The 23,469-nt window shown below is 42.1% G+C and overlaps 1 protein-coding gene across 1 annotated transcript in view; it reads right to left on the reverse strand.

The window, feature by feature from the left end:
• Positions 1 to 11,610, reverse strand: part of LOC132820194 (sodium- and chloride-dependent neutral and basic amino acid transporter B(0+)-like) — a gene marked incomplete at its 3' end in the record, with an annotated part of 42,499 nt that extends 30,889 nt beyond the window's left edge. The window contains exons 1-3 of the mRNA XM_060832163.1: positions 11,490 to 11,610; positions 10,659 to 10,790; positions 4,920 to 5,087 (exon numbers count right to left, since the gene is read on the reverse strand). Coding sequence (XP_060688146.1) covers positions 4,920 to 5,087; positions 10,659 to 10,790; positions 11,490 to 11,559 — 370 coding nt within the window. The remainder of the gene's footprint in view (positions 1 to 4,919; positions 5,088 to 10,658; positions 10,791 to 11,489) is intronic.
• Positions 11,611 to 23,469: the final 11,859 nt, after the last annotated feature.

Here is a 23,469-nt window from a genome sequence, read left to right on the forward strand (position 1 = left end):
ATAAAAAGTTACTTCAAAAGTATTCACTAGTAGTTATTGGAGAAGACTTTAAGGATTATAATGGGCTGGATTATCCAGGGAAGGAGAGTCTCACATACCTTGCTACACCACTCCTTCTTTTACAAAATGAATGAATGGAGCTCCACAGTTCTGAGCGGTCGATTCAACTCAGGGCTCTCTCAGAAATGGGGAGCCACATTTTCAATCTGACAGTGCTTTCACAGCACAGAGCCTGCCAGGGGAAAGCAAAACCCCTTTTCACAACTGCTGTCTTCTCACATTTTAATGTTCCTGACAGCTGATGTCAAACAGGAAGTTCATAACATAAATGTGTGTTAGGGTGCAGGGAAGGGAAGGTGCTAAACTGATAGGAAAAGGGTGCCAGCTAAATAGGGTGCATGTAGGTAGGGTGCAGATATGCAAATCGAGAGCTATGTAAAATTCCATGTGGATAGGAGCAGGGTGACAGGTTGCCAGGTGGATAAGGTGCCAGCTGAGGAGGTGTAGGGTGCCAAGTGGGTAAGATGCCATGGTGCAGGATACCAATGGAGTTTGCTAAATAGTCCAGTGTTGAGGGTAACTTGAGGATGATAGGAGAATTTTTGGGGGGAAGGGAGCAGTCTTGTTGGTCGGTTCGAGTAGCAACAACATTGGTGGAGGGGGATGGAGTCCAATGGTAACAGTGAATGGGAGGGTGGGGACAAGTTTCATATCGGCAGAGAACTGGGGGTGATATCACATTTCCAGAGGAAGTTGGGGGCAGGGTGTCACAGCTGTGAAGCCATGTGCAGGGTTTTCAGAGCAGATTGTTAATTATTGATTGTACTGAAGCTTTCTTAGTGAGGTGGAGGATTTTCATAAAGAAGATCTCCTTCTCTAGCTTTGGTTACACACAAAAAGAATGCATTTATATTTAGTTTGTGATGCATTTAATTTTAAAAGCCTTTCAGCTGATTGGTGACTGAAGCAGGATGCTGTTAAATAAGATAAGAGCACATGGCATTTGGGGCATAGTACTGGCATGGATAGAGGATTGGCTGCCTGGCAGAAGATAGAGAGTGGTGATAAAGGGGCTTTTTTGGGTATTGCAGACGGTGACTAGTGGAGTTCTGCAGGTATCAGTGTTGGGACCTTCACATTATACATTAACAATCTGGATGAAGGAGCTAAGGGCATTGTTGCTAAGTTTGCAGATGAGACAAGCTAAGTGAAGGGACAGGTAGTGGTGAGGAAGTGAGGAGGTTATAGAAGGCTTACAGAGATTAAGAGAGTGGGCAAAGAAGTGGCAGATGGAATACAATGTGGAAAAGTGTGAGGAAGTGCACTTTGGTAGGAAGAATAGAAGCATAGACTATTTTCTAAATGGGGAAAGGCTTCAGAAATCTGAAGTACACATGGTCTTGAGAGTCTTGGTTCAGGATTCCCTTAAGGTTAACATGCAAGTTTCATTGGCAGTTATGAAGGCAAATGCAACTCACTTCAAGAGAGCTAGAACTCAAGAACAGGGATGTACTGTAGAGTCTGTGTAAAGCTTTGGTCAGGCCTCATTTGGAATATTGTGAGCAGTTTTGTGCCCTGTATCTAAGGAAGGATGTGCTGGCATTGGAAGAGATTCAGAGGAGGTTTACAAGAATGATCCTGGGGATGAAGGGCTTATCACATGATGAGCAGTTGAGGACCCTGTGTCTTTCCTTGAGGGTGTATCTCAGTGAAATTTGAAGAATACTGACAGGCCTGGATAGAGTAGATGTGGAGAAGTTGTTTCCATGCATAGGAGAGGCCAGGATCCTAGGGCACAGTCTCAGAGTGGAGGGATAACCCTTTTGAACTGAGGTGAGGAGAAATTTCTTCAGCCAGAGAGTGATGAATCTATGGAACTCATTGCTACAGAGGGCTGTGGAGGCCAAGTCATTGGGTGAATTTAAGGCAGAGATAAAATAGTTCTTAATTGGTAAGGTGATCAAGCATTACAGGGAGAAGGCAGAAGAATGAGTTTGAGAAACATATCAGTGATGATCGAAAAGTGGAGCATACCTGATGGGACAATTGGCTTAATTCTGCTCCTATATCTTATGGTCTTATGATCTTACGGACATCCATAATTACTCTGAGCCCAGATGAACCACATTGTTGAATGTACTCTTATCAATTCACTTTCAGAAACTAGCAATGTAAAAATGAAATTTCAAATAACATAAATCTCAAGGATAAGATGAAACAACTGTTTTCAAAAATTACATTGTAATTTTAGCTCAAAAATAACTTCTTCATATCTGAATTATTTTTGGCAAGATGTAACATTCCAAATTCTGAAGTAGAAGATGTAGAAATCGATCGCTACTTGAATGAGTCCTAGCCTATGGAGATAAGGACTTCCATCACTGAATTCTGTGGGTGTATAATGGAAAATCCATGTCTTCTGGGTGTTGATAGATGTCCCTAACTGTATGGTATTAGACAGACAATGATTCTATTCTTTATAAATTAAAAACTAAAAAGATGACTTCGTCACGGATTTTGAAATACTAAATGGAACAAATAACATCAAGAGTCATCGAGTCAGAGAGATGTACAGCACAGGAACAGACCTTTCAGTCCAACTTGTCCATGCTAAAAAACATATCCGAAATTAATCTAGTCCGATTTGCCAACATTTGGCCCGTATCCATCTCAACCCTTCACATTCATATACACATCCAGCTAACTTTTAAATGTTTTAATTGTACCAGCTTCCATCACTTCGTCTGAGGCAGAGAAAAACTGAGTTCTATTCTTCTGGAATATTGGATAATGGAAATGTCCTAAAATTTCGAGAGTTTTTTTTTGGAATAAAGATATGAAGCTCTTCAATGCAAAAATACAGGACTGTGGATGATCCCTGACTGCATTGTACACTCTGGGACTGTCGGTGATCCCTGACAATATTGTACAGACTGGGACTGTGGGTGTATCCCTGACTGTATTGTACAGACTGGGACTGTGGGTGATCTCTGACAGTATTGTACAGACTGGGACTGTGGGTGATCCCTGACTGTATTGTACACTCTGGCACTGTGGATGATCCCTGACAGTATTGTACACTCTGGGACTGTGAGTGATCCCTGATTGTATTGTACAGACTGGGACTGTGGGTGATCCCTGACTGTATTGTCCAGGCTGGTATTGTGGGTGATTCTTGGCCGTATTGTACAGACTGGGACTGTGGGTGATCCCTGAGTATATTGTACAGACTGGGACTGTGGGTGATCCCTGACTGTATTGTACAGGCTGGGACTGTGGGTGTATCCCTGACTGTATTATATAGGCTGGGACTGTGGGTGATCCCTGACTGTATTGTACGGACTGGCACTGTGGATGATCCCTGACTGTATTGTACAGACTGGCAGTGTGGATGATCCCTGAAAGTTTTGCACACTCTGGGACTGTGGGTGATCCCTGACTGTATTGTACAGACTGGCACTGTGGATGATCCCTGACAGTATTGTACACTCTGGGACTGTGGGTGATTCCTGATTGTATTGTACAGACTGGGACTGTGAGTGATCCCTGACTGTATTGTACAGACTGGCACTGTGGATGATCCCTGACAGTATTGTACACTCTGGGACTGTGAGTGATCCCTGACTGTATTGTACAGACTGGCACTGTGGATGATCCCTGACAGTATTGTACACTCTGGGACTGTGGGTGATTCCTGACTGTATTGTCCAGACTGGGACTGTGAGTGATCCCTGACTGTATTGTACAGACTGGGACTGTAGGTGATCCCTGACCGTATTGTACAGACTAGGACTGTGGGTGTATCCCTGACTGTATTGTACAGACTGGGACTGTGGATGATCTCTGACTGTATTGTACAAGCTGGGACTGTAGGTGATCCCTGACAGTATTGTACAGACTGGGACTGCAGGTGTATCCCTGACTGTATTGTACAGACTGGACTGTGGGTGATCCCTGACTGTATTGTACAGACTGGGACTGTGGGTGATCCCTGACTGTATTGTACAGACTGGACTGTGGGTGATCCCTGACTGTATTGTACAGACTGGACTGTGGATGATCCCTGACAGTATTGTACAGACTGGGACTGTGGGTGATCCCTGACTGTATTGTACAGACTGGGACTGTGGGTGATTTATCACCATATTGTGCAGACTGTAGTTGATGTCCAGGATCACCCACAGCCCCAGTCTGTACAGTATGGTCAGGGGAACACCCACAATCCCAGTTTATTTAAAAGTAGATTTTCTTTCAAAGCTGAAGTATTTTGTCCTCTGTTTCAGAAATTTCAACTTGACTCACATCAAGATTTCACATTAAGTCTTGTCAATTCACACAACATGAACCTTTGATAGTGACATGAGACATCCTGAGTTAAATAGTGTTATTGTGGAAGATGAGATGGAATTAAAGAGATGAGACATTTAAATAATTGCAACAAAATCTCTGTGTGTCTTAGAGTCAGACTGTGTAAGAAATATATGTGAGATGATCGATATTTGGAAAAACTCAGAGAAAGAGAATAAGTTAAGAAAATGATAGCTGCAAAAAACACAGTAATAGACAGAGAAGGGAGTCAGTGTGAGACACAATAGAGGGATGGAGAGAGATACAAACAATGAACGCAGTCAGAAAGAACACAACACAGACTTATTGACAAGGTGAAAGTAAACGTGAGACATGTGAAAGACTGTTAAATTCTGATGTTTCACTATTTATTTCTGACTGACTGTCCTGCTATTCCAGTGACTCAGTGCCATGATTCCTGCTGCTGCTTTCTATCCGAGTCTTTCTGCTGTATGGCCACAATGAGGATGGTCACTGAAACTATTGTTCATCTCTCTCCCTCACTCAGACTGACAGAATGAACAATGAACAGTCAGTGTGTACACTTTCCCCAGTAGAAGCTAACACTGTACCTTTGGGGGTCCTGCTGCATGTTTCATCTGCTCCCCACCAACTGAAGCAGTCTGCCCATGGTAGGGGTGATTGGAAGGAAGCAAACAGGTAGTATAGACTGTAGCCAACGATGCAGTTGTACGAAATGTTGGACATTGTAATCAGAAGCATCATAGCAATCCCCACACCTGAAAACAGAAGAAAGAACAGGGGAGTCTGGTTTGTGAATTATTGATTTAAAATAATGTATTTGACATGCATTTGGCTGGTCATTCAACCAAATTGGATTTTCTTTCAGTGAGCACAGGACAGAACAGGGAGACTGCCGTGGCTGACCACACCTTTGGGGAAATATCGGTTTTGTTTAATCGATTATGTTGGCTGCTTCAACATTCAGTGTCCAACAGTAAAGATTTCAAAGGCTTTTTGTATTAAACAGGAAATGTTAATTATGTTATAGTTCTTTGTCTAGATTACAAGAATGATGCTCCTTGTCTTCACCTTTATATGCCCTCTCACTAATTCTTTAGGACACCATTATCATTGTGAGTGGTGATAATCACACATGCCCAGTCTTAGGCCATAAGGTCATAAGATATAGGAGCAGAATTAGGCCATTCATCCCACTGAGTCTGCTCTGCCATTCAGTCATGGCTGATATATTTTTGAACCTCATTCTCTTGAGTTCTCCCCATAACTCTTGCACCCCTTACCACCAAGAACCTATCTATCTCTGTCTTGAGTATACTCAATGACTTGGCCTCACAACCTGCTGCATCAATGAGTTCCACAGAGTCACCACCCTCTGGCTGTGGACATTCCTCTTTATCTCAGTTCTGATGAGTTGTCCCTTCAGCTTGAGGTTGTTCCCTCATGTCCCAGTCTCTCCTACTAGTGGAAACATCTTCTCCAGGTTTACTCTATTCAGACCATTCATTATTCTGTAAATTTCATTATTCTGTAAATGTCATTATTCTGTAAATCCTCCTAGGCTCCTTTGAGTCCTTAACTGTTCCTCATTTGACAATCCCTTCATCCCTGGGATCATTCTTGTAAACCTCCTCTGGACCCCTCCAAGGCCAGAACATCCTCTCTGAGACATGGGGTCCAAACATTTTCATATATTTCAAATGCCGTCTGACCAGAGCCTTATAGAACCTCAGTAGCACATCTCTGCTCTTATATCCTAACCCTCTTGAAATGAATGTTAACGCTGTATTTGCCTTCCTACCTGCCAACTGAACCTGCATGTTAACTTTAAGGGAATCCTAAACTCCTACCCTTTATGTTTCGGTTTTCCAAAGCCTTTCCCCAATTTGAAAATAGTCTTTGTTTCTATTCTTCTTACCAAATTGCATAACTCTCACAATTTCCCATCCTGTATTCCATCTGCCATTTCTTTGCCCACTCTCCTCACTACTGTAAGTACTTCTGCAGCCTTCCCACTTCCTCAGCCCTTCCTGTCCCTCTACCAATCTTTGCGACAACTGCAAACGTAGCAACGATGCCCCCAGTCCCTTTGTCCAGATTGTTAATGTATAATGTTGTGGTCCCAACAGTCCTTGTGGAACTGGTGGATTTATCCCTAATCTCTGCCCTCTGACAGTCAGCCAATCCTCTATCCATGTCTGGATGGGTTACTGTTTGGAGGGTCAGTGTAGACTTGTTGGGCCAAAGGGCCTATTTCCACACTAATCTAACCATGTCAGGACCTTGCCCCTAACACCACCGGCTCTTATCCCATTTAGCAGCTTCATACATGGCTCCTGATTTTAGGCCTTCTGGAATTTCAAATAGATCACATCCATTGGTTCTCCTTCGTCTAACCTGCTCATTACCACCTTAAAGAATTCTAACAAACTTGTCAGACATGACCTACCCTCGATGAAGCTGTGCTAACTCAGCCCTACTTTACCATGCACTTCCAAACCCTCCACAATCTCATCCTTAATAATGGACTGTAAAATCTTATAAATGATCAAGGTCAGACTAACCGGCTTATAGTTTCCTCCCTTCTGCCTCCATACCTTCCGAAACAGGGATGTTACATTAACCATTTTCCAGTTGTCTGGCAACTTCCTTGACTCCAGTGATTCCTGAATGTTCACCAACAATGCCTGTACAATCTCCTCAGCTATCACCTTCAGGATTCTGGGGTGTAGTCCATCTGACCCAGCTGAATTACTCACCTACAGACCTTGCAGCTTCCCCAGCACCTTCCCCACAGGAATGGCCCCTACACTCACCTCTGCCTCCTGACTCTTGACATCCTGGCACACTAATGGTGCCTTCCACCAGTGAAGACTGATGCAAAGTCCCTATTCACTTTCTTCACCATTTCTTTGTTCCCCATTACTACTTCCCCAGCCTCATTTTCTAATGGTCCAATGTCCACTCTCACCTCTTTCTGACCTTTTATGCATCTAAAGCAACTCTTGCAATCTTCTTTTATATTACAATCTGCTTATCGTCAGATTTCATCTTCTTCCTCCTTATTGCTTTTGTAAGTATCCTCTGCTAGTTTTTGACTGCCTCCAAATTTCCAGACTTCCCACTAATTTTCACCACATTGGATGCTTTTCCTTTTGATTTTATGCTATTCCTGACTTCCCTTGTCTGCCGTGGTTGCCTCATCCTCCCTTTACTATGTTTCTTCTTCCTTGGGATGAATTTCTGTTTTGCCCCTCAAACTACCTCCAGAAACTCCTGCTATTGCTGCTCGACCATCCTCCCTGTTATGGTCCCCTTCCAATCAACTCAGGTCAGCCCCTCCCTCATGGCTTTCTGGTTGCATTGACTCAATTGTAAAGATCTTACACCAGATTCCTGCTCTTCCATTTCAAACTGAAGGGTGAATTTTATCATATTATGGCCACTGCCCCCGATGGATCATTCACCTTAAGCTCCTTAATCGAGTTTACCTCATTACACAGCACCAAATCCAGAATTGCCTGTCCCCTGGAGGGCTCTATCACAAGTTGCTCAAACAAATCACCTCGTAGACATTCTGCAAATCCCTTTTTTATTGGATCCCCTACCAACCTGATTTTCCTCGTCCAGTTGTATATTGAAGACTCCCATGATTACTGCAATTGTGCATCATTTTTTACATGCCTTTTCTACCTCCTGATTTATTTTCTGACCCATATCCTGACTGCTGCTGGGAGGCCTGGACATAACTCTCGTTAGGGTCATTTTTGCTCTGCAAACCCTCAATTTTCCAAGATGGCGACAGTGTAGCAGGGCTGCATGCAGACTCTTATCTAGAGCTCATCCACTTCCATCTACGTTTTAAAAATCTTTTAATTTCTGCTCTCTCTTGATTTTTTTTCTTTTCATTTCTCGTTTCTTTGGTGGGTTGGTCAGAGGCAACAAGAGCAGGCTTTACACGGAGTGGTGACAGCCTTCCGGTAATTGGAGGTGGCAGTGATGGTAGCAAGGACATTCCCCTGCTCCTCCAGCAATCGGAGACGGAGGTGATGGACTCTTTAAGGTGCCAGTGCTGGCATATTGGAGGACAGTGGCTGGAGTGGGAATCTTGGCACACCAGCAGACTGGCCTGTCAGTGGAATGAGGCACTCCGGCTCGCAGTAGGCCCAGAGCGGGGACACCTGGTGTCACCAAGGCATTAGCGGAGCAGGAGACTCCTGGCTGGAATCACGGGAGGCCCAGAGTGGGAACTCTTGGTTGTGGGACCCAACAGTCTACCCAGTATTGGAGGCAGCATTGAAATGGGCCCAGCAGTGATGAGATGACGCCTGAAGAATGGTGACTCCTATAACAGCGGGTCCAGTGCAGACAGCTGCAAGTCAGTGGAGATGGGCGAGTGACACAGTTGTGGCATCTGTCTCCAGTCTCTCTTTGCAAAGGCATATTCCAGCAGGAGATGTGAGACAGTCACAAACTCCCCCTCCTTAAACCGCTTTGTAGGCAACATGCAGTGGCGCAGACAATCCAGGTGTACGTGAAGAATCTCACAGGTACTGCCCTTCTCACCATGAGCCAAGTGATGTCATGGTGCTTGTTGGAAAATTCTGGCGATGAGGCATTCTGCGAAATGACTTTGACAGTCTTCTGACTAACCTGTCCTTTTCCCACAGGGTCTTGAGGATGTTACATACTGACCTCTTCCTAATAGACCTGTGATGAAAAGTGTTTTGAAATTCTTCACAAAGGAAAAGCGATATGGAACAGTCAAATTCCTTGGAGCAGTCTGCAGCAACAAGACCAGTCCCATCCTTCACAACACCAGGGACAAGTAGAACCTCAGTACATAGTCAGATTTAGTGTTTGTGTACTGAGGAGCTACACACAGCTTGATGCAGCCACACACAAAGAAGGACAGGTCATACACAAGAGAAACCAACACTTGTCACAGATGTGGTCACATTGAACCTCATATCATCCGTCATCATTTCCGCCACCTCCAAACGGACCCCACCACCAGGGATATATTTCCCTCCCCTCCCCTATCAGCGTTCCGAAAAGACCACTCCCTCCGTGACTCCCTTGTCAGGTCCACGCCCCCCACCAACCCAACCTCCACTCCCAGTACTTTCCCCTGCAACTGCAAGAAATGCAAAACTTGCACCTACACCTCCCCCCTTACTTCCCTTCAAGGCCCCAAGGGATCCTTCCATATCTGCCACAAATTCACCTGCACCTCCACACACATCATTTGCTGCATCTGCTGCACCCGATGTGGCCTCCTCTATATTGGGGAGACAGGCCGCCTACTTGCGGAACATTTCAGAGAACACCTCTGGGACACCCGGACCAACCAATCCAACCACCCCGTGGCTCAACACTTCAACTCCCCCTCCCACTCCGCCAAGGACATGCAGGTCCTTGGACTCCTCCATCATCAGACCATAGCAACACAATGGCTGGAGGAAGAGTGCCTCATCTTCTGCCTAGGGACCCTCCAACCATAAGGGATGAACTCAGACTTCTCCAGTTTCCTCATTTCCCCTCCCCCACCTTGTCTCAGTCCCAACCCTCGAACTCAGCACCACCTTCCTAACCTGCAATCTTCTTCCTGACCTCTCCGCCCCAACCCCCACTCCAACCTATCACCCTCACCTTAACCTCCTTCCATCTATCGCACTTCCAACGCCCCTCCCCCAAGTCTCTCCTCCCTACCTTTTATCTTAGCCTGCTTGGCACACTCTTCTCATTCCTGAAGAAGGGCTCATGCTCGAAACGTCGATTCTCCTGCTCCTTGGATGCAGCCTGACCTGCTGCGCTTTTCCAGCAACACATTTTCAGCTCCTCAGTAGGGTCCATCAACTCCAATTTCATGCAGTTACAAGATATTGCCTAGCCCTGCATCTCGATTTTATTTAAAAAGTTCTTAATTTGATTTTTTTCAAAAAATTCCAACTGATCTTTTAATTTGTAACCTTAAATATTTCCCTTATTTACCTTCAACCTGAAAGTAGCCAATAACAGTCATGTTAGTAGCTATTATCAACCAATGAACTTATGCCTTACCAGTGATGTCACTCTGCTGTGTTCGGTCCCGAATCCTGGGTTTCAATTCATCATTTTTATTAAAAAAACCTGACAAACTATGAGCCAAAAGCCAATAGACAGCATGTACCACATCTAATAACGTGTATGGCAGATCAGAGTGCAACATTACTTCACAAGCTTGGCTTTAACCTTTGTCAGATAAGGGAGGTTTATTATTATTTATTAAATCAACACTATTACTTTTCCAAATTTGCTGTGACTGTATCGATAAAATAAACATTCACCTTGTAACATAGGCACAGCCCTCCACACTGCAACAGGCCCAAGGCTGGCAAACTGACCAAAGGAACACTCCAAGAAAAACAATGGTATCCCAACAAGGGCCAGCATGACAGAATAGGGAATAAGGAATGCACCTGGAAAATAGCGGAAAGGATTTCAATTTTCAAGTGAAACTCCATGCTTACACTGTGTGGGGTGGATTAAAATTTACCCTGAAATCTCTACGAATGTCCAAATTCCCGTTTTGTGAATTTCACTCTCTAACACAATCAGATATCTTTTCAGGTCACTTTACACAGTCATGTTGTGACATTTCTTATACATTTGCGCTTGGTTTCCATCAATCCAATGGTGTGGGTTGTGAAGAGCCCTGATTTGAGCAGTTTTGATGATAATGTACAAACCTGAACACAGGGCCTGACTGAGGAGCCTGCTCTTCTGAGGATTTCACACATTGTGCAGTAAATATATCTGAGGTGGATGGCTCATGCATTCTAAACAATATCAACTGAAAATACATTGCAAATTAATAAATGAACCATTTACTTTGGTTTATAAATAGCATATATTTGATGCATCACATTGCTAATTTTAAACTATTACCTTGACATATCTCTCTCTTCATAAGAAAATAGTAGTCAAACTTGTTAGCTGTGGGATTGAATTTACCAGTTCACATTGAAATTGTTTAACTCTGCATTATTTACTATATCATTTTTAGTGCAATAAACATTTGTTATTTACTGAACTACAATTTTCAGGATAAGTCAACAAATCGATCCATTTAGTTCTGCCTTTCTTACTCTCCGATATTTTAAATTTCTCTACCATACCTCCTCCGTTTTTGTAAGCCAGGTAAGGAAATCTCCAAACATTCCCAAAACTCACTGCATTACCAATCATTGAGAGCAGGTAATCAGTCTTCGAAGACCAGTTACCCCGTTCCACATTCTCATCACCCACAGCACCATGTTCATTGGCGGTATCCTGGGAGAAAGAATTGAAATGGCAAGCTCAGACATTAATCTTTCTCAGACTAGATCTCAAGTGAAATGTATAGTCACCACTCCCACAACTATCGGAAAATGGTGCAGTTCTCTATTTAGCAGCAATGTCTGTCAGGTTAGAAACAGCCAGATGTCCACAGAGAGTCTACAATTCACAACGACCAAAATCTACAAATCAACAGTATCTCAAATTGTCTTACATGGATTTTTACTGTTTTGTTTTGTTGAAATACTCACCGCATCCTGTGGAGGGTTTGGCCGATTGTCATTCAGTAAGAACCGAAATAAATGCCTTCGGTCCATTTTCAGACATCAATGAACTATTCTTCCACTTGCACAAGAATTGGAAGTAAAATGTGGACACTCCTTTTGGCCAAAAGTCCTTCAACTTCTCATGAATGGATTATTCTTGTTGAGTCAGAAGTCAGCCTCTTACTGTGTTTCATAACAGGTGTAACTCTACTTAGCTAATCATTCAATTTCCACACTAAACATTTCTATTGAGTTAAATGATTTGTTTTCAGAACAGTTACGATCAAAGGGCATTCATTCCCTGTCCTCAGGGTTTGGGCAAAGCGCTGGTTTTAAAAGGAATAGCTTCCAAGTGAATCCAAACCAAGTTAACTTCAGCCAAAGAAAAGCTATCTAAGATTTCTTCTAAAAATGAACGGGTCTTCTCCCATATTAGAAATATAATTGTCATCCCCTGCTACCCGAGTTCATTTTCCGTAATGAAATTTTAATTAGTTTTGAATGTGTGGCTGCAGTTTTGTAATCCCTATATAAGATGAAATGTACATGGATTTGGGAAAAACATGATTGCTTGTCCATTGATCTGGCAGTCTCACCTCTAACCAAATGTTTAAAGTTAGAAGATTATAAGAGAGAAGTAAATCTGTATTGCTTTCTTAGCATTCCATCATGAAATGTTATCGCCTAAATTATAACTATGCTTACTAAAGTGAGGTGTAATAGTTCTATAGTTGGAAAAGTTAAGTAACTATTAAATAGTATGGTTCCTACACTGTTGCCTCTGACTATCAGCAAGTCACCAATTGAAAGTGCAGCACATTAATATTCAAAAAGTCTTCATCTGCATTGGAGTAGGTTATTGATAGGGTAAAGCAATATTCTGAATTGTATGATTAGATAGGGCTCTCTCAGTGTGAGATCCAGAGCTAATTACTGAAAAACTTCCATTGCTTTCAAATGTTATTTACTGGTCAGCTTAGCCATCTGGCTGGATCATTCGAAGCTTTGCTAGGTGCATGATCTTTTGGCTGAATCACAAACACCAGTGGGTTTGGAAGAGTGATGATTGCATATAAAAATACAACAAAAAGTGTATTCTCTTGTGCAAAATGCAATGTGTCACCACATTCAGCGTCATCTTGAAAGACTGAGTTTAATGCAAAATTTTACTGCTTTTGAGTTCATCTTTCCCTCTTCTTCTTGATACCCTCCGCTCCTCCTCCATTCACTGCTTAACATCAGCCAGGGTCTTTGTAACGGGCTCCAGGGTCTTGACATTGGGCTCTGAGTTCTTAATTATGGACCCACCCCTGCCATTGCCATGTCTCCCACAAGCCTCTATGTCTGAGCTGGAGCCATGGGCCTGATCTCCTACCTACTGCTCTCCCTGCGAAGCTGCCACCAGTCATCGGGATCCTGGCTCAGGCCTCATCTGTGACCTCAGTGCTAGAGCCAGAGCCAGCCAAGGATCTGGGACTGCATGGGGCCCTGCCCCAACCGACTCCCATGCAGAAACAAAAAAACCACAGGAAGACCGATCACCATGGCAGCTGCAACCGCCATCAATCACCCGAAGGAGCTGTTCTCTCTTGCTGCTGCTGCTCCCTGTCTTTTGCACTGGTCCTCTGGCCCCTACACCCTCCTCTGTCTCTGACAAAAGTATAAAGGCCCATTTTCCTACAACTTTCAACTCTGAAGAAGCCTTGTACTGGACTCAACTAATTAACTCTGTTTATCTCTCTATTGATTCTGCCAGACCTTCTGTGTTCTGCAGCATTGTTTGTGTTTGTTTTTAAGATATTATTCCTGCTTACTGGAGTAACTGACTCCCTGATCAATGTGGTGACACCAGCTCTTTTACACCCTCACCCATCTCCCCTATCTCACCTGAAGATTCTATAACCCAGAATATTGTGCTGACAATCATGTTCTTTCCTCAACCACAACCATCTCTGTGATAGCAATGATATTAGATCCTCATACATTAATAAACACGCACAACTCCTCTGCCTTACTCACAAGACTCCTTGCATTAAAAAATGCCATCCATCTTTGCCACACTCCATTCTGCACTAACTTGAATATATTTGCACGAATTTCTGCATTGCAATGGTGGGTTCTTCAATACTTTTCAGTACATCAACCTTTACTGAACCTCCATTTAGTATCCCAGACCCCTGCAAAATTAGTTTTAAATCCCACCATCACATTCAGCAATACCTTCAGAAAACCAGAACACTTGTATGTCCCACCTTCTCCAGAAATAAATGTGGAGATCCAACACTAATCTGTTCCGGATCGCAATGCACTCTGGAGCTTTCCTGACTTCTTGCCAGCCTCTTTCTGATTGGTCAGAGTCATAGACTCATACAGCATGGAAACACTTTGGTTTAACCAGTCCATGCTGAACATAATCCCAAACTAAGTTAGTCTCACCTGCCTGGTCTTGGCTCATATCCCTCCAAACCTTTCCTATTCACGTATCCATCAAAATATCTTTTAAATGCTGTAATTGTACCCACATCCATCATTTCTCAGGAAGTCCACACACAAACTACTCTTGGTGTAAAAATATTGCCTCATATCTTGTTCAAATCTCTCTCTTCTCACTGCTCACCTTAAAAATTGCCCGAAACATCGACTCTCCTGCTCCTTGAATGCTGCCTGACCTGCTGCGCTTTTCCAGCAACACATTTTCAGCTCTGATCTCCAGCATCTGCAGTCCTCACTTTCTCCTTAAAAATGTCCCCCTAGTCTTGAAATTCCCCATCTTAGGGAAAAGACAACTACCATCAACTCTATCTATACCTCTCATTATTTTATAAACCTCTATCAGGTCACCTCTCAACCTCCTACGCTCCAGTGAAAAAACATTTCAGCCTTTCTTTATTACTCAAACCTTCCATACCTGGCCACATCCTGGTAAATCCCTTCTGACCCCTCTCCTGCTTAATAATACCCTTCTCCTCTCTGACTGCATTTTCTTAAACCTTGATGGGGGTCAGGGATGGGAGCAACAATGAGAAAAGAGAAAAGGTTGAGAACTGATACAGAAGATAAAGGGAGAAAGTTCAATAAACAAGGCAGGCAAGAGCATGGCGGGCTATGAGGAAAAACAATGAATTAAACACATTTATTTCAACGCAAGAGGACTGACAGGTAAGGCAGATGTACGTAGGGTATGGATAGGAACATGGGACTGGGATATCATACCCTTTGCAGAAATTTGGCTGAGGGAGGATGATGACTGGCAGCTTAATGCTTGGCATGTTGATGCTATCAGAAGGATAAAAAGGTGCACAAGAGAGGTGAGGGAATGATGTTTTTGATTAGGGAATTCAACTTGTACTTAGAATATTCCTGGGTGATTGTCTAGCTATATGGATGAACTAAAAATAAGAAAGGGGTGATCACTTTGATTGGATTGGATTATAAGCCCCCAACAATTGTCACAGTAATGGTCTGGTACAAGTTAGTTTGCCCTTGAGTTGTTTTTTAGAGAGGGGATGATTGGCCAGGCTCCATCGTGCCTGAACTTTGAATGGTTCACTGGGGCCTTGTTGTTTCCCCAAACAAATACTGCTTCAGATCAAAAGCTTGAAAGACCTTTTGAAAACTTGGTCTTGTCAAGGGGACATGGCCAGCTCTCTAGCTGTTCAGTTCAGTACGGGAGGGAGTAGAGTCATGGGGGAAACTGGAAGCCTTCTCTCTGTCCTTCTGCCCTTCTGATTTTGAACTGTATGCTGCCTGTGCCATTGTTTGCTGTTTGTGCTTAGGGATCTGTGTACTGGGATTGTTGCAAGAATTTTCAGAACAGCATCATTAGGTAGGGTTTGGATAGGATAAGTTATCGGGTATTCTGTTTTCTGTTCCTTGTATTTCATTTTATAATTTTGCAAATAAATTTTGTTTGTTTAAAACCTGGCAGTTGACCAAGCTGATGTACTCCAGGAATATCCACTGTACACCTCATTAAACAAATAGCAAAGTTACAGTCAGACCTAGTCCATGACAGACTGGGGGCTTTTTGCAGGATTTAAACAGCGAGTGGTAGTTGCTAGTGTCTTTTATTTCGGGTGTTGATTTGGTTGGTTTAAACCGTGTTCAGATGGCAATGGGTCTTTCAATCACCAAGGAGGTCCTGGAGGTGGAAGAAGTGACCTCGGGGGTTTTGCAAAAGGCAGATAAGACCAAACTGCAGGAATTAATAGACAAGCTAGGGTTGAATTTACCTCCTAATGTGAGGAAAGATGAGATGAATTCAGCAGTAGCTCAGTATTCAAATTTGCTGGAAACACTATCAGGATCTGTAGAGATGGCAAGAATTCGATTGTAAATGAAGCAGCTTGAGTTAGAGGGGAGAGATAAGGAAAGGGCAGCAGAAATGAAACAGTTTGAATTACAATTAAAATCAGAAGAGAGAGAAAAAGCAAACACATTAAGGGCTTTAGCCACAGAGAAAGAAAGATAATGAAGAACTCTAGCAGAAGAGAAAGAAAAAGCAAAGAGATTGAACTTTAGAAATTGACACTTAAAAAGGGAAGTCAGCACAAAAGGATGGAGATGCAGGCTGAAGGTAGGTTTAGTGAGGAAGAGAGTGAGGATGAGCAAGCCCCTGGTAGTCAGAAGCCTAGTGAGAAACTGTTTAAGTATGTTCAAACAAGGCCTAAATTTAATGAGAAGAATGTGGAAGCCCTTGTCATTTCATTTGAAAAAGAATCTAAACAAATGCAATGGCCAGTCAGTGTGTGGGTTTTGTTGATCCAAACCAAACTTGTGGGTTGAGCTAGTGAGGAATTCACATCGCTATCAGAGCAGGTATCTGGGGAGTATGAGTAGGGAAAAGAATCAATCTTAAGCGCAGATGAATTGGTACCAGAAAGCCTATAGATGTTTAAAGAATCTAAGGAGGGACCCTGGTCAAACTTATATTGAGTTTGAAAGAATTAAACAAAGTAATTTTGGTAGGTGGATAAGAGCTTTAAAAATAGAACAAACTTACAATACCCTTAGAGAGACAATTATTTTGGAGGAGTTTAAAAATTCACTGCCTGACATAGTGCACATTCATTTGGCAGAGCAGAGAGTTAAAAATGGCAAGCTTAGCAATTGAAGTGGCTGATGATTATGAGTTGGTCCATAAATCACGGTCTGACTTCCTGCATCAATTTCAATCCATGAGGGATAGAAGCTGGGGAAATGAGAAATCCTCCTGTGGAAAGGGTAAGATAGATCTCAGTGAAGATCATAAGGAGACCTTATCACAGCGTAAAAAGGAAACCCCAGAAGGGGACGAAGAAGGTAAAAGCTCCAGTGATTTTATTGCAATAAAGTAGATCACATGAAATCACAGTGTTGGTGGGCTAGGAAAAGCACAGGAAAGCCAGGCGTGGGAAAGCAGGATAACCCTGGAAGTGTTGTTGGAGTGGTAACAGTGGGAGCTAGAAAGCTGCATCAGAGTGCACAAGCTGATCAGAGGTTGGTTAAGGAAGAAATGCCAGATCTGCTTTAAAAATATACCTGAAAAGGTAAAGTTTATTCATGTTAGAGTAGCAAGTAAAGAGGTTATAATATTAAGGGACACAGGATTCTCTCAGTCTGTGATGTTGAAGGATGTGGGGGAATATACTCCTGACGGACTATTGCCAGAAAAATTACTGGTAACAAGAGTTCATGGTGAGACAAGAAGTGCTCAATTATGCAAAATGATGCTAGAGTGACTAGAAAAGAGTAGAGAATGTGTATAGGAGTAATGGACAAAGCCTCGGTTCCAGGAAAACAATTTGTCATTGTGAATGATACAGCTGATTCACTGGTAGGTGTGCTGCCTACTGTAGTTGAAAGACCTGTGGATACTCAAGCAACTAAAGCACTGCAAGAATCTTACATGGGAATCTTCCCTGTTTGTGTAGTAATGAGGTCACAGAGTCACCAGTTGAAGGAGGAGAGATCAAAGGGCACAGATAAGGAATCTGAAGTGGCATTAGCAGAGACTGTATTCAATCAGTTAGTTAAGATAAAACAGGAATAAATAAATAATCATGCAAATATCTTTACCTGTGCAAAACCCATTGAGGTTCAGCAGAAAGATGAAAACTTAAAGCAATTGTATCAAAAGGCATATACAGAGAAGGAGTCTGAATTTATCCCTGTGTGCTTTTACCAGAAAAATGATGTCTTAATTAGGAAAAAGAGACCATCACATATTCAAGCAGATGAGAAACGGGCAGAGATTCATCAAATTGTGTTGCCAGTAGGGTATAGAAAGGAAATGTTGCAGGTGGCACATGAATCACCACTTGGAGGCCATTTAGAAGTGAGGAAAACACAAGCTAAAATACAAAGACATTTTTACTGGACTGCACAAGAATGTAGTTGAATTTTGCCAGCTATGTCATGCATGTCAAGTGATTGGAAAACCACCGATGGTAATAAAACCTGTAACTTTAATACCTATTCCAGATTTTGAGGAACTTTTTACCAGAGTCTTAATTGACTGAGTAGGTCCCCTACCACAAACAAAAAGTGGGAACCAGTATTTGTTAACAATAATGTATACATCAACAAGATTTCAAGAGGCTGTTCCATTACACAATATCACAGCTTAAAGGATTGTAGAGGAATTACTCAAAGTTTTCACTAGATACAGACTACCAACAGACATACAGTCAAATCAAGGGTCAAATTTCACATCCAAACTATTTAAGGAAGTTATGGACAGTTTAGACATAAAACAATTCAAATCTACTGCGTACCATCCAGAATCGCAGGAAACGTTAGAAAGATGGCATTGAACACTAAAGACCATGTTGAGGGCTTATAGTCAGGATTATCCAGATGATTGGAATAAGGGAATTTGGTTGTTCTTTTTATGATCAGAGATATACCAAATGAATCCACCAAATTCAGTCTATTTGAATTAGTTTTTGGACATGAAGTGAGAGGACCACTAAAATTGATTAAGGAGAAATTAATATGTCAGAATTCAGAGACCACCCATTTGGACTATGTGTCAAATTTTAGAGAATGATTAAATTGAGCTAGGGAGTTGACTCAACAGCATTTAAAAGTACCACAGCTCACAATGACTCAGCAAGTGGAATAAGAAATCAAAATATCGCTATTTTGCTATCAGGGATAAGGTATTGTGGTACTTCCAGTAATAGGTGAACCTTTAAAAGCAGGATTTAGTGGATCTTATAAAATCGAAAGGACATTGAGTGAGGTAAACTACTTGATATGGACCCCAGACTGGAAGAAATCTCACAGTGTGTGTCTTGTGGGATACTCAAAAGATATTTTGACAGGGAAGGAAAGCAAGAGAAGGTGTTAATGATTACAGCACAGAAGGAAGAGCCAAGTTCAGAGGCTTCTGAATTGGACATTCCTCAAATTAAATGGGACAATGAGGAAGTTGTCAAAAATTGGGATAAATGATTGGGTTATCTTCCTGAGAAAAATTGAAATTACCTGAAAGAGCATTACTATCACATGGGGAGATATGAGGAAATAACCTGGGAAGTATTAGCCTAATGGTGCATGATGCAGAGATAGGAGAGGCTATTCTGATTAAGCAACAAGTCCCCAGATGTAAATAAGGAGGACATCACAGTGTCGGCAAGGCTGTGTTTGTCCTGTCTGGTGCTTAGGTTGATGTCGGATGTTTTGTTTGCTCTCAAAATAGGTAAGAATCAATTATGTCCTTTCGTGAAGGACATTAGTAAACCAAATGCATTTTAATGACAATCACCAGTGGTTACATATTCACTATTAGACCAGCTTTTTAATTTCTCATTTTATTGAATTTAAATGTTTCCAAATGCCCTGCTTAGATTTAAACTCTTGACCCACATGGTTAACCTAATGTTCTGGATTACTAATCCAGTGACAATATCACTACATCAGTCCCACTCTCTCTCTCTCAATGTCACTGGGCACATCCAAATATTGCAAATACATGTTACATGTGAAATGAACATTAGCATCTTTAGTTTTCTGGTATCGGCATGGACTGTCCCATTTTTAAACAAGTAAGTTCAAACAACTTTCTGCTTTGCCTGAGCTCCCACTTGGAGTCAATTCATTTTGTCCCGTTCCCTTCAGAACGATTGCAGCACTCAAACCTGTCCATGCAAAATAGCCGCACTTGACCTGGAGTGTTCTGAAAGATATGCTGCATTAGAAATGTTTAATATGGAAATTGACCAATAAACAGGAGAAATATTCGGGGATCTTCATCAAGAACTAGCTGAGAACTTTCGAGCCACACCCCTTTCAGACAGTCTAAGGGACTGGCTTCTGATTGTGGAAGAGTCACCATCAACGGAGAAGCTGCATCAGCCTTAATTCCAGTCACAAACATTAGGGAGCTTCAGACAAAGGTGCCCTCCTTGAGGCTTCCATCCAATACCTGAGCAAGTGGAAGAATCATTCTTCCTTCTCCAAAAATGAAACAAAGTCAATAGATTATATTTAGGATCCAACAGAATGACCACCAAACACATCCTCCAAAGGACAGGGTGAGTATTTTCTCAAAACTTGACATTCAAGCCACGTAAAACCCTGAGAGATAACTATGAGTTTTGAGATTTTCATTGTTGTGAACTGCAAAGTCTCTCTTCAGAGTCTGAGTGTGTTTCCATCAAACTGCTGCTGAGCAGAAAACACCAGTGTACAGTAGGGGAAAGATAGGGTTCTTGATTAGTAAAGGGATCATCGGTTACCAGGTGAAAGTAGAAGAATAGGATTGAGAAACATAACAGCCATGATGGAATGGCAGAGCAGACCTGATGGGTTGAATGGCCTATTTCTGCTCATTTATCGAATATTCTTACAGAGAATTGCACTTTTACCATGAGTTTTAGCCTGTGAAATGCTCATTTCTGAACTGACCATTTCCTTTCTTTCCCTCAGATTATTACTGATGAAAGTGTGGCTGAAGGTGATGAGAATGTGGAGTGAGGCAACTGGTCCTCAGAGACTGATTGCCTGCTCTTAGTGATTGGTTACGCTGTGGGTCTGAGCAATGTCTGGAGATTCCCATACCTGGTTTACAGAAACGGAGGAGGAACTGTAATGGATCCTAAATGCATCTGGAGAAAAGTAAAATTTAGTGAATTATTTCATTTCTTTAGAAAGAACATTCAAGTCAACAAGAAAAGGGAAATGTTTCATTTCATTCAGAATTTGGTTATGATGAATTCAATCCCATGGGTTTTTAGCTGTATAGTGTTTTGGAGTTTGGGTTCGAATCAGGGGAAACAACAAGATTCATCTAATAGATGGCTTTCAAAATGAAACATCTGAGCCCTGGCAGTTGTGTAGAACTGTTAATCTATGAATTTTGAATATCCTTTAATGTGTTATTGTTTGAAATGCTTGCAATATCTACGTCAGGTATATTTACAGCACCGTATCTGAAATCCTCAGTTACTGGCCTTCTCAGTCAGCCTCTGGAACTCAGAGTTACATTATAACTTGCTTATTTCAAGTGCTCTTCAAACCCCCAGAACCCTAGGTCAATGAAGGCTGTGTTCTAACAGCATGAGGCCTTGAGATCAGGATGTCATGAAAAATGATGTTCATATGAAGAACGAATGCATAAAAGTGTTGTAACACAATTTTGTAAGGAAGCAAAAATATTCTAATTCCAGGAGAAAGAAAACATGAGAATATCTTTTTAATTAACTCTAACTTTAGCAGCTGCATCAAAGACTCATCATCTCCTGTATATTAACATACATTTGTACCCCAAAATCAGACAGCAATCATAGGTAATGAATTGGGAATGAGCACCTTGAATTGCTGTATCGGGAGAGATGGAATGATAGATTCAGAGATGAAAGGACACATGGATCAATGGATTGATAGACCGGCAGATACATCAATGGATATTTGACATAACCATGAGCTGCCAGTCTCTGGTTAGTCAATAACATACAACAATTGACCTGTGCCCACTGGATAGTTGACCCATTCGCTCTCTGTGAACAACTAATACCTATGCCCACAATCCACTGACTCACTAAACCCCCTTTCCCATCTGTCACATTCCCCTCAACCAACAACCTGCTGTGTTACCCCCTTAGTCTGCTGAGAACCACCCACACACTCAGACAACAAGCAACATGAATTCAACTGGGAAAACACTACTATCATAAGGCAAGCCAGACAGAGAACAGCCAGGGAATTCCTAGAGGCATGGCATTCATCCACAAACTCCATCAACAAACACACCGACCTGGACCCAATATACCAACCACTACAGCGGACAGCTGAAACTGACACCCGGAAGCGGCAAGGACAGAACACTATAAATACCGGAAGAAACATCAAAGAAGCGCTTCGCAGGAGGCTCCAGAGCACTGATGATGTCTCCTAGCCAGGGGACGAAACGTTTGCAACAAAATCTTCCAGCTCGGCGAACAGAACCACAATATTATAAATCATTATTTAGAAATATCAATAGATCATCATTACAAATCATACTTATATTTTCCAGGTTTTTTAACTGAATTAAAACTCCATTCTGACATACACAAAGTTCTTCTTGCATTATGCTATAGATTCAGGCCAGAATATACCTTTCTGGAGTTACATGACTCATGAAATGTGAAACTCTGGCATAAAAGGTTTGCACTTGCAGTTACTCTCTTAATGCTGTCACTGTTCTCTGTTCAGTCATTGAGACCATTATTATTTTTCTTTTATTTTTCTCATTTTTGGTTTGACATGGTGAATGTTGTCTGATTCACGGTGTCTAGAACCCTGCAGACTCAGTCAACCAGTACACGTGAAATGAGTTTACCCAGATAACTCTTCTTGAAACAGGGAAAAGATGACACAGCACAAGCCAGCAGTCAATATAACTGTCACAACTTTATTTGAAGACAACACAGATTAAGAACTAAACTTTACAATTCTAAGTTTTAACAATTTTATTTCTAACTACCCAATTCTTTGAGAAACTTAAATACCTACCGGATACTCATAACTTTCACTGGTTCATCTAATTCTTTTCCCGCATTTTCCTCTCTCTTCATGGGTTGATTCCCTCTGTCTCTCTCTTTGTCTGGTCAGAGGGTGAGTTGCTCTGATCTTTGCCATGTCCTAACTTGCCTCTGGCTTGTCTAGAGAGTGGGGTCGGGTCGAGCCCTGTACCTTCTTGACAACCTTCACTAATTTTCCAAAAACTTAACCAACTGAGGGCATTGAGTTAACTGGTTTTATCACCGTGAAACATTGTTAATAGTTTTTGGTGGTTTGCCAACAGTGAAGCAAGTATTCACTAACAGCAAAGAAAGGACTTCCCCAGTTTCTGGATTGATGAGATGAGATTGAAGGATTTAAACATGTGTCCTTGTGAAGAGATGGGACCAATCAACAAGTCACGACTGAACTGTGCCAGCAGGGACACTACCATCAGCATCACACATGCTCAGACAATGTTTTCAGTCAGTGCTAGTGATAAAAATCCATGTGGAGCAGGATCCCCAGTGAAATTCCTAACACATCCTGTGGTTAATAGAAGGAAACCCAGCCATTGCAGACTGTA

The sequence above is a fragment of the Hemiscyllium ocellatum genome, chromosome 11, assembly GCF_020745735.1.
Source record: "Hemiscyllium ocellatum isolate sHemOce1 chromosome 11, sHemOce1.pat.X.cur, whole genome shotgun sequence".
NCBI lineage: Eukaryota > Metazoa > Chordata > Chondrichthyes > Orectolobiformes > Hemiscylliidae > Hemiscyllium > Hemiscyllium ocellatum.